The sequence below is a fragment of the Cyprinodon variegatus genome, unplaced genomic scaffold, assembly GCF_000732505.1.
Source record: "Cyprinodon variegatus isolate N-32 unplaced genomic scaffold, C_variegatus-1.0 Scaffold207, whole genome shotgun sequence".
NCBI lineage: Eukaryota > Metazoa > Chordata > Actinopteri > Cyprinodontiformes > Cyprinodontidae > Cyprinodon > Cyprinodon variegatus.
In genome coordinates, this window is record NW_015150660.1 from 1,023,620 (window position 1) to 1,035,655 (window position 12,036).

General features: G+C 33.9%; 3 protein-coding genes across 3 annotated transcripts; 1 reads left to right on the forward strand and 2 right to left on the reverse strand.

Moving 5' to 3' along the window:
* The first annotated feature begins 977 nt into the window (after positions 1-977).
* LOC107088122 (olfactory receptor 1-like) lies at positions 978-2,239 on the forward strand. Its single transcript, XM_015380071.1, has one exon. It carries the CDS (start codon positions 1,063-1,065, stop codon positions 1,999-2,001), a length of 939 nt encoding a protein of 312 aa, XP_015235557.1. The 5' UTR covers positions 978-1,062; the 3' UTR covers positions 2,002-2,239.
* A 4,244-nt stretch (positions 2,240-6,483) lies between these two features.
* Positions 6,484-8,830, reverse strand: LOC107088120 (olfactory receptor 1M1-like). Its single transcript, XM_015380069.1, has one exon. The coding sequence runs from the start codon at positions 7,707-7,709 to the stop codon at positions 6,741-6,743; it is 969 nt and encodes a 322-aa protein (XP_015235555.1). The 5' UTR covers positions 7,710-8,830; the 3' UTR covers positions 6,484-6,740.
* A 767-nt stretch (positions 8,831-9,597) lies between these two features.
* On the reverse strand, positions 9,598-11,078 carry LOC107088126 (cytochrome c oxidase assembly factor 4 homolog, mitochondrial). The gene is made up of 2 exons (XM_015380075.1): positions 10,963-11,078; positions 9,598-10,273 (listed from the first exon to the last, which is right to left on the reverse strand). Exon 2 carries the CDS (start codon positions 10,242-10,244, stop codon positions 9,993-9,995), a length of 252 nt encoding a protein of 83 aa, XP_015235561.1. The 5' UTR covers positions 10,245-10,273; positions 10,963-11,078; the 3' UTR covers positions 9,598-9,992.
* Between the last annotated feature and the right edge of the window lie 958 nt (positions 11,079-12,036).

Consider the following 12,036-nt stretch of genomic DNA (forward strand, 5'->3'; position numbering starts at 1 on the left):
TGCCTCCGCCTCTGCCCTCTGCCTGCCGTCAGCCTCTGGACCCTCAAGGTTCCCCCCCTCTGCAGCTCTGCTCCACTGAAGAACAGGTACAGCCCTGACACACTCTCAACCTGCAATATTCCCTAAACTTATCTGTCCTCCCCTGCAGTGAACCCACTTGTGACCAGTCAACCACTTCCTGGATCTGTATAACCTGTGTGATTTACAGAACTCTCCCATGACCAGTCAAGCCTCTACTGAACCTGATCCATTGTTGTTCTTTATTGTAAATAAATCTTTGAACTTTTCTTCTGCCTCCGAGTGTTCTGCATGTGGGTTAGGCAAATTAAGCCGAACATGACAGCAAAGAGCTTTTGCTATTTTAACTAAAGCTTTGCTTAATCTTAGAATTCATTCTAAATAAGTAATGTTCTCAAATCTATCAATATTTTAAGGAATGTTTTCTAGAAAGGAAAACAATCCATCCTTTTCTAGAGTATGACATTACACAAGTTGTGTATGAAAAATCCATGAATGTTGGAATTGTAGCTAATATATAGTCTTGTGTTTATATTATCACTACTGCTTACCTTTATTACTGCTGCACTTAAGAAAAGGAAAATGTCTTGAGAGCTGTACTTAACAACATTGTTTTGTATATATTCTGTGTGTATAAAATGACGGTCAGTCTAAGTTATATCTATATTTTCCTTGGGTTTGACATCATTATGCCCTGTTGGTACTATACAAGGGTTTTATTTTTTCCCCTCTCAATACTACTGTATTTGATATTTTTTAGCACATAAAGAACTTGTATTATAAACATGTAATGGATATTGCATAACAAACCCCTAGGCTGTCAATCAGTGACGCATGGAGGCATCCAAGCCATGCTCAAGAGACAAAATATAAGCGAGAACATTTCAGTGTTGAGCAGTGACTGTTTGCTCTGCTGTGCAGCTAAGAGGACGCATCTTCTTTCAAAGAACAGTGCCTTTCATTTTTCTTTTTGTTTTGTCTTTTGTAATCTGGTCCTATTAAAGGATTAAATTAGTGATCTACAAAGAGGGTCAATTTAATACAATGTTTAACTCCACATTTGTTCGACCTGCAAAGTTCTATCTGGGTGGGTTTTATAACGTCCCACATGTTAAGTATTACTTTATCTTCTTGTGCTTTGTGTACATCATTACTGTCCTTGCCAATGGTTTTCTTCTTTCTCTTATCTACCTGGAAAAGACTTTCCACACTCCTAGATACATAATAGTGTTTAATCTGGCTCTGACAGATCTTTGTGGGAGCACTGCTCTCATCCCAAAAGTCTTGGACACGTTTTTGTTAAACAGGAGATACATTGTTTATGAGGCTTGCTTAAGTTACTTGTTTTTTGTTTTCTTCTTTGGAAGTATGCAATCATGGACGCTTGTTACAATGGCCTATGATAGACTTATTGCAATTTGCCTTCCTTTAAGATACAGTGTCATTGTTACACGAAAGTCTGTTGTTACAATTCTGCTTTGCTCATGGACTTCTGCACTGATTATCATTGCAGTCTTGGTTGGTCTTATTAATCGACTCTCTTTTTGTGGCTCTTTAGTTATAAAAAGTTTTTTCTGTGATCATGGAGCCACATTTCGTCTAGCCTGCAATGACACATTTCTAAATATCGTAATGGCTAATGTTACTTTTGCTCTGGTCATCTGTATCCCTCTTGTGTTGATAGGTGCAACCTATGTTTGCATTTCTATAGCACTGAGTAGAACTGCATCCAGAGAAGAACGACTTAAAGCAATCCGAACTTGTACTTCTCATCTGTCGCTTGTTGCTCTTTTTTTCATACCATATGTGGTAACAAATATAATTGCAAATATTACTGATATTAACCCTAATGTAAGAATCTTAAATAGCAGTTTGTCACATATAGCTCCTTCTCTGCTTAATCCCATTATATATGCTTTGAAAACAGAAGAAGTGATGAATGCTGTTAGGAAGTTGTGCAAAAGAAAAATAACAAAATGGTAAAATGTCATCAGTCATCAGTTAAACTGCTCCTGTGGCTTAATATGTATCCTGGGCTGAAACAACTGCAGATTTCCTAGTTTTTAATAGAAGACAGGTCGAACTCTGTGTTTCAGACTTCACATAATCATCACTTAACTCATTTGGTTTCAGCCTGTGTTTATTTATTTCACAAGTTATCACTGCTTTTTTAAACTAAGATTTTTGACATAGTTTTATTTTCTGCTTACTTTTCAGTTAAAATCTGTCCCTATATTTAACAACTTCATAAAAATTGTAAATTATTGGTTTGGCTTTTCATGTAAAATATTTGACATTCACAATAGAGTTAGAATTAGTAAAAAGAAAAAGTTGTAAAAAAAAAAAAAACAATAAATAAATAAATAAATGAACAGGCAAAAATGCAAAAGGTTTTCTGAAATCAATACCAAATAATTTTAAATCTTTGTTCATCTTTTTTTTTGTTAGTTTGTTTGTTTTTTCTACACAAATATGATTATCTATTTCCTGTTTCCCCAATTAGATTGCTAACAATATTTGCTATACAATATTTTTAGCTTTGCTGCTAAGATGCTTTATTGTCGCTATGTAAACCTAAATCCCTTTATTGTCCCACAAATGGGGAAATTCACTAAGGGGATGAGTCAAATATACATTGACTGACATATAATTTATATGTTTTTGGATGCAAAATCTAAGGTAAATGTTTTATTTGTAATGACCAACAGAAGGAATGGTTGTGACCTAAGATATATGCAAGTTTTCAGTAACAAATTATGATTCCAGGAGGGAGGAGGGGCTAATATCGAAGTAATATTGGATTATATTTTATTTTTATCTATTAGGATTTTCTATTAAGGTTTGTGTGAAAGCAGTCATAGACCCACCTCCTTGGTTTTGATGGATGTGTGGCAGTGTAAATGATGAAAAAATTAAGAAATATGTATTTATAATTTCTTCTTAAAAACAACTAGTGTCAAACTGAGTAGTGTATTAAATTGATGCCCATTAAATTACTTATATATGTGTTGGACAATTTCTGCATTTATTTCCAGTTTTTAATCAATAAATGACACTTGAAATAAAAATGTACACTTATTTATTTTTTGCTTTGTGGAAGTGGTCACCCTCAATAAACCTGGACCATTTTCAATTACAATCTAATTTGGTGATTATTGACCCATAGTTTTCAGACCACATGCTTGTTTTTTTTGGATAGAGTTGTCCTATACCAAAGCAAAGCGTGAGCTGCAACTTGGCTCTGTTGTATTCTTAACCCTTTTACTGCTGGTCACTTTCCCTCTGTTTTAATCAGAACAGTGGTGGATAGAACTGGACACAGATTTATGTCTCACTAAAATAACTTGACTTGATCTCTCTTTGACTTTTGCTTTTATGCTTGGAGAACTTAAAATCCTGTATGGCCCTACATTGCATTAAAGTAAATGAAGTAAAATGGAGGTGGTGATTTTTGGTAGTTCCAGTGAAGACTCCCTGACTGACGTTGGGTCCTTAGCCCTGTATGTCAGACCTTATATTTCAAGTTTAGGGGTTAAAATAGATGCTGGTCTTAAGTTTGAAACCCTCATTAAAATCTGCCATTTTACATTTGAGAAAGCTGGTAAAAGTAAAAGCTATCCTTTTACATCAGCATTTTGAAACAGTAATCCATGTCTTTGTATCCAGTCAGCTGAACTGCTGTAATGCACTCTATAAAACTATCAGTGATTTGTGAATTTCCCAGCTTCAGAGGGTACAGAATGCTGCTGCATATCTCTTAACAGATACAAGAAAATATGATCATATTTTCCCTATTTAGCCTCTTTATATTCAGTAAATTTTAGAATTCACTTAAAATCCTTTTATTTCCTCCTCTCCCACCCCACCTGTCCAAGCACACCCTCTAGTTTCCTTAGATCAGCTGACCAGTGGTTACTGAGGGGCCTGTCACACCTTGCCATTTTAGACAGCGTATGCTCGAAGTCCCAGAATCTTCTAAAACGCTGGCGTACGGCAAACTTTCTATGTATTTTTTTCAATTTTGGGCGTATACATAGCATATTCATAACAAATACAGAACTTATGTCCAACGACAGCCTAACATATGCAGAATGGACAGCAGCCCATGAAATGATGCACAGACATCTTTCTGACTCTAAAGAGGCCTCTTTCTGATTTTTCTAAAGACCCATTTCTTTTACTTGGCTTTTGACACAAACTGAAATGTTAAATTTCTCATTCTGTATTTTTTTCCCCCCTTATTTCATTAATGCATTTTTTATTTACCACTTTATTTACTGCTTTATGACAAATCATTTCTATCATGATAGTGTATAGTACTTTGCTACTGTTGGGTGTTTATAGGGCTTTATAAATAAATTCGGTATGGTATAATATGCCGTGGCCATAACTCTACATAACCTAACCCTCTCATCATCCTCCCTTAACAACTGGTGTCCAAGCTGACCAATCTGGGAATCCCTCCACTTATCTTCCACTGGCCAGACTTTCCTTCAGGACGGTCTCATAGACCAGTGTCACAAAATTTCCTATCAATGTCTCATCAAAAGGACATAAAGAAAAAAAACCTCACATTTTGCCTTCCTACATTTAACATTCTAGTATACACTTCATATAAACCAGCTTGTTTAAATATTCTCATGTCAGCACATGTGCCGCTTCTGTTTTAGCATAGACAGGACAGCATTGTAGCTCAGTCTCTCCCTATCACCTGCATGCACATCTTCACCAGAATGCTGCTATAGGTTCACCTCACATGAGTTGTCTGCGCATAACATCTTTGCTTTTGTTGTGTCTTATCCTAGAAGTCAATCCATAATCAGGGTTCTTGCTCCATCAGCTTTTCATTAGTAAAATTAGAACTTGGATTAAAAAAACTTTCTTACTCTTCCCTCTTCAACTTGGAATTTTCACGGACAATTTAAATTTACTATAACAAAACTAGATATATCTTGTAGAACTTGTTTTTATGCCATACTGTATTAGCTTATGTATTTTAATTTTAATGTATTATTTGTATCATCAATGTTCTTTTTTCTTGTTTTATCTGAACAGGTCACTTGCAAATTAAATCTTTGATCATGATATATATATATCCTCTATCTATATATATATGTATGTATGTGAACAAAATTAAATAATATATATCTTTGGTAGCCTATAAAAAAAAACACCACAAATGTGTGTGATCTTCTTTATGTTGATTAATAGAATTAAAATGTTTCCAGCTCAAACTTCACATAACTTTTTGACATGTTTTTGTCATTCTAATGAATTCACTAATATGTTTAAAATGTAAAATAGCAGCATTAACATTTTATGTGTCAGTAACTTTCAGTTTTCCTCTGGGACATCCTAGCTTATGATGCAGGATTTAATTTATGTATAAAATATGTAATAACTAGTTAGATTGTTTAAAATGGTAAAACTTTTTTTTTTTTTTATCACATAACCAATTTCTTTATGAATGATGTGATGACATAAGAACAATTATATATGACAGCTTCTCTGCATAGTAAAATGATTTACCTCAGAGAATTACTTAATGTCCATACATTTATTTTGAGAATAGAAGTTTGAAATCCATTCATTCATTAAAACTTTGTTATAGAGGTGGGTAGAGAAACTTGAAATTGTCCTAAGTAAGAATAGCAATGCTTTAAATTAATACCACCCAAATTAAGTAAAAAGTGGAGTTTGATAAAATTATTTCTAAAGTACATTTTAAGTCACTACACCTGTTTAGGACCATAATCAATTTTCAACCTTTCCGGAAAAGTCATTATAAAAGCTCTACACCAAATCAACCACTAGAGGTCAGTGTTTTTAACACGATGCAAATAATAAAGAAAATTTGACTATTTGCAACCTATTCCTGTACTGTGTAACAGTATTCTGGTAAAAATATAAAAATAAAAATAATAAGAAAATCCTTTTAGTTTCAAAGTATTTTAATCCAGAATGAAATGCACTAATATGAGCATAAAAATTGCATGTAAAAAAAAATAAATGTGCTTCTTTTCTGCATTGATACCTACTTTTACCATAAGCACATGTCAATTATAATTCATAATGCAGAGCTAATTACTTTTTTCATATATTTGTTTGTGATATAATGTTTTATGTTATATTGTAGATCTTAACATCTATTGTTTTTGTTGGTTTTAATCAGCTTAGCATTGAAGTAGGAAAAAGAACATGGTTTTTATAGCCCTTACCCAAACAAGATTCACAAAATATATTGTTTTGGAAGACATACTATGTTTACCGGAATAAAAACAAAGACTTACACAAAATTAGGTGGATTTTTTCTTAAAAGATTTTTCAAACCAAGTTTTTTACTGATGTATTTACGTGCAAGACCAAAATTAGAAACCATACAATGAAAGATGATGATGAATTAAATGCATTTATTTTGTCTTTTTAGTGGAACTCTTCAAAAATATTAAGACAAAGATTGTGTAAGTTGATGACACAAAATACAGATGGATTGACCAAAACTTTATTTTATGAAATAGTTAATAATTTATAGATCAGGTATCTGTTAAGGAATAAAATAGTGCTTTTAAATGAAACCACAAAGTTGGCCAAATAGGACACAAAATTTTTTATTTTAGCAGTGATTATTGTTGTTGTAGCACACCTTTTACGCTATGTAATTCATCATTGTTTCTAGGTCATTTTTGTGCTCTGAAGCCCACAAAGACTAGTTGGGATTTTGACTAAATCTTTCCATTAACTTTGTTTTTTCTGAAGATTGCCTGTGCCCTGATTTTTATCTCTTTAGTTGTTAGTGAATAAACAATAGGATTAATGCAAGGAGGCATGCATGAGGCGAGTGAGAGGCTCAGAACTCTTTTATCTGGTTCGACTACTTTAACATAAAACCCAATGCTAAAAATAACAAGCAGAGGAATGTAAAAGATAGCAACAACAATTATATGTTCAATGCATGTGGTCAAAGCTTTCACTCGACGGTCCAAAGATTTCATTTTAAACACAGTCCCCAGGATACACATGTAAGTGAGAAAAATGAAAACAAAAGGTACTCCAAGAAGCAAAACCGAGAGCCATGAAGCTGCAGACCACTGCAATGAGTAATCATTACAAGCAAGTCTAAATACAGGTGCATAGTCACAAAAGTAACTGAACACTCTGACAGAGTTGCAGAAAGACAGGCGCGTCATTGAGCTTGTTGTGAATGTGGACAGTCCGAGACCAAAACACCAGGAAGTGCTGATAATACAGAGCATGCTGCGCACTGTGTTGATTGAATTTTGCCTAAAAGGGAAGCATATAGCAATCAACCTGTCATAGGCCAGTATAGTAACCGCATATGACTCCAGTGTTACAAATGCATAATATACAAACATTTGAACAAGACACAGGTTAAATGGAACAAAATTATCTTTGATAAGAAAAACTTTTATCATGCTGGGAATAATGCAGGTGTTAAGCACTAAATCTATCACTGCCAGGTTGGTGATGGCCAAAAATTTTGGAGTATGCAAACAGTGATTAACAGCAATTATATAGATAAGCAGACTGTTGAACACGACTGAAAGCATGTAAATAAATGCTAGGAAGATGATGTACGCAGATATGAATGGAAATGACTGAAATCCAATGATGTAGAAGCCTGGTGGGTGAATGATGACAGAGCTGTTTAAAATAGATCTAAAGGTAGACATCACGGTTACCTACAGCCTTTGCTGAAAGACAACGCTCCAGTGTCAATCCCTTATCTGAAAACAGAAAATATAGGATTCATAAGAAAATATAATGTATGAATATACGACAAGATTACAATCCAGCATATGTGGTAACTGTCATGATTAGTCTACCTGATCCCTTCCCTCTTATAGAGCCAGTCCCTCTTCCTCTATTTAAGGCATATGTTCATATCAGCAGGCAGATACCTCCAAATATGACCTCTGTGCTGCAACAATACATTGCCTTTTTTACCCCATGAGATCAATTTTATGATACATGCTTAAAAAGAAATTCTGAAACACCTCATTTATTCTAGTAATTTGGTCTTTTGGGAAAGCAAGACTGTGATTTATTCTGACTAACCTTTGTTGTTGTTGTAACGGAGAGCTAATTATCTGAATGTTGACCTTGTAAACTGAGTAACCAACAGCCCATTGTTATCAAATGGGTGATTTGCAAACTCAGGTGTTACAGAAATTAGGTTGGGGAGAAGGGTTGGCTTCTAATTAATAAGTTTGTGTAAATCATTCTTGTTTTAATGTTTCAAATTACATTTATATAATTTATTTCATATTGTGTAAATATATTTGCCAATTTCTATTTTTGACATTAAGCTTTAAAAGTCAAAAATGTATTCTATAAAATTGTTCCTCTTTGGCTTTCTGCTAGTACATTTGCTATGTATAAGCTTTTACTACATTTATTTATTTATTTTTTATTTTTTTCTTAAGATATTTTATACCTTATTTGGAGGTGTGACCAGGGTCATGTCCATTCTAAACACCAATTTTGCCTAAACCTCCTCTTTTCTCTTTAGATGGTGCTTCAGTTAGGATTTTTTTTTTATTGCCGTATTCCATCTGTTATGTGAAGTGACTCTGCATCAAGAGTTTAATACTGCTCTTTATTTTGCAGAGATTTAGTATATAGGGTTGCAAACACCAAGGCTCAGGCCTGTTGTCATGAAGCAGAAAGGTCCTTGGTATGGTTCCCAGGATGGGGCCCTTTTGCATGGAGTTTGAATGTTTTATCTGTTCATGTGTGGATTCTATCTGGCTTCCATAATAGACAAAACATGATTATTACTGTTGATTTATTGGATTCTCCAATTATCCTAAGGTATGTATTTCTGTGCATTGTTTTGAATTGAAGAGATTGAATTAACAAATTCTGCAGAGTGGGAGAATAGAGATAGAATGAAGCAGAATTATGAAAAAGGGGTCTTCTCCCATGATGTTAAGAGGGCTCAACTTATACCTGTTTCTTCTGGAATTATCTCCCTTTTGTTGACATTTAGGATCAGGTGTTTGTTTCCACACTATGTCACAAAGTGGTTCACCAGCTCCCTGTGCTCAGCTTCTTAAACATCTTTGATGTACCCAATGACTGTACAGTCATCAAAGTATTTCTGCAGGCAACAGGACTCAGTCTGGTATTGCAAATCAGAGGTGTACAGAGTAAAAATGAATAGTGAAAGTACCGTCCTCAGTGGTGCACCTATGCTGCTGACTACTTTATTGCGCTCACCTGAGTTTTCTTGAGTTTTTTTACAGTGTGTGTGGGTGTGGTGTGTTGTGAATTGGTACCATATAAATAAACTGAATTGAATTGTGTTGGAGAATTCAAAAGACACGATCCTCACAGTGCTGTCTGCCTTGTCTAAATGACGGAGGGTTTGCTGAAGCTGGTGTATGATGAGATCTTACTCAAATTCCACATGTGATGAGCATGATTTTTTGAATGATTCTAGTGCAGTTGTTTAAATGTTGCTGTCCCCTGTACCAATAATTGGCTCAGGAAACCGTACTCATTTATTTTACTTTTGCTTCATGAATTCATTTTGTAGACAAAAGGGTTAAGTGAGATTTTATTTTGAAGGAATGCTTTTCGAAAACTGGACTCTTAAATCCAGAAAGTGTTTGATCTTGGCATCGAAAAGCATTTGGGGACAAGCTGGTTTTAAATAAACACACTTTTGAGACCTAAAGCATTCGTCCTTCGTAGTATGTAGCAAAAAAGGTATTTTTTAAAGGTTTGTACGTTTAAGATGGACTTAAAGCTGTTGATAAACTTATATAAGAAACCCACTTGTCTGCCTATGCTTCGAGAGAATTACAGCAGTTATTATACTGGTAAGAATCAAGATTACATATTGATTAGATCCAGCCATATTATTTATCAGAGTTTATTTTTATTGATAATAAGAATAATAATAACAAACATGTCTTGAAATTGAGTAAACACCACAAAGATTTGTCAGTTTAACTTGTTGAAGAGTTGCTAGACGTCTGTTTTTGGGCTATCCGTCGTTCTTTTTGTGCATTTTGAAAACTTGTCATGCAGTCTTTGAAACTCTGAACCTGCTTCTGGCAGGCTCTCCAGTCCTGATGTTCAGCCATGCATTCCTGCACAGCGTAATGCAGCTCAGCGCAGCCAGTGCGGGATATCATCTGCTCAATGGGATCATCCTCGTCATCTTTACGGCTGCGGTCATGGGGTGAAGGATAAGACATTCTGCTTGTAAATATAACAAAGACCCAGGCTGTGAGAGGCAGAAAGAGACAGAAAGATTTCCCATCAGTGAACTATTAAACTCATCAGCTATATGTTTGTCTGTGTAGCATCTTAACATCCTTGTACAATGTCACAAAATAGCAGCTCTTTTCTGATTATGCACCGAATAAGTTCAGAAAATAAGTGCTAAATTTTTGTTGTAGTTATTTTTGTCCTTACTTGAAAAAACATTAGTGTCTGATGACATACACATCAAAGACTAAATCCTTTTTTACATGTAAGATGTTTGTTGATCTTTAGCATTTAACTAGTAGTGTACAATTTAGGGAAGGACTAGGCCGTAAAGATAAAATAACCTTTAGGTAATTATATACTCTATGGATAACAGGAAGGCTAAAAGTTGTAGATATTGAGCAATAATATATCGTTATCTTTTCTAAATTACATGTATCAGAACAATGATAACTTGTTTCGAACTAAAATCACTATACTGATATTAACAACTCATTCCCCGAACCACAAAAGCTACAACACTCTACATTTTGTTCATTACGAATCAAAGTTATGACAACAAGCTTTGTCTCATTAATTCAGCAACTGACACCGAGTACTGTGTTGGAGAATAAATACGTAAGCGTCATTAATTAATGAATAATAAAAAAATAAATAACAATTGCCTGTGGAGTTTTAGCCGCTCAATGCAGCAATGTTATTCACCTTTCTGTAGTGGCGCAGAAAACTTGATTTAAATCAAGCAGAACTTTTCTGCTTTTTCATAACCAACCCGTGATGACTGTTTAAAGAGGGGGACATATTTAAGCGGAAACCGGAAGTGTTACGTCTAAATGTGTCTGTTCAATTGGTTCCGCTGCGAAGTGAACTTTCGGAAAACTTACTTTTGATCAACAAAACTTTCTAATAGATATATACAAATACAATATCCAAAAAAAATTATTGTAAAAAAATATTTACTGTAAAATAGTTTCGAATCTTGGTCTGTCTATCCATTTTTCTTATGTATTTTCATCTAAAAATAATGTTACATATCCGTCCAAAATATTCTGCTATATCTATGAAAAAAAATGTAATATCCTAATCTTTATAAAAATAATAAACAAAACATAAAAAGTCACATTAATATATAGTTCATAATACAATTAAATATCTAAAAGGTTTGTTGCTGTTTGTTTAGTGGGTAGATCTGAGGTAAGATTTTATATGATACCTCTTTTAAAACTGTTAAGACAGCATTTATCACCTCATACACTAATGCAACTTACCAGGTCCTTGCTTTTCAAACAATATTTTTTTCTTTCTCAATTTGCAACCTTCTCAATAAACATGTTTATAGCATATTAATGTATTATTTATATTACTGATTTAAAACGGTTTTGCTGATGACTGAGCTACAGACTGCAAAGGATAGCCTACTGGATTTTTTTATTTCATTTCAGTAATTTCTTCCTATTTCACCGGCCACTAAATCAAAAGCTGAACCTAACAATATTTGAAAAGAATTTAATTAATAATAGATTAATTTTATCATTTGTGTTTCAGAAAATAAATCTGCATTATACTGTTCTCACCTCATTTGGAAGCATAAGTATTTATGAACATAAATTGATGGTGGTTTACATCACCAAGAAAAATTAACCCTCTACCCCTCTACCTGTGATATAACTCACAACCTGAGGTTTAAAGTTCCCCAGCATTATTGGTTACTTTCCAAGGAAAATTAATGATTCTTTTAAAAGGGAACATCTACCTTTATAGAATGCATTTTCTAAACTA

Coding starts and splice junctions, on each gene's coding strand:
- LOC107088122 (XM_015380071.1), top strand. CDS start 1,063: ATGTTTAACTCCACATTTGTTCGACCTGCAAAGTTCTATCTGGGTGGG.
- LOC107088120 (XM_015380069.1), bottom strand. CDS start 7,709: ATGTCTACCTTTAGATCTATTTTAAACAGCTCTGTCATCATTCACCCA.
- LOC107088126 (XM_015380075.1), bottom strand. CDS start 10,244: ATGTCTTATCCTTCACCCCATGACCGCAGCCGTAAAGATGACGAGGAT.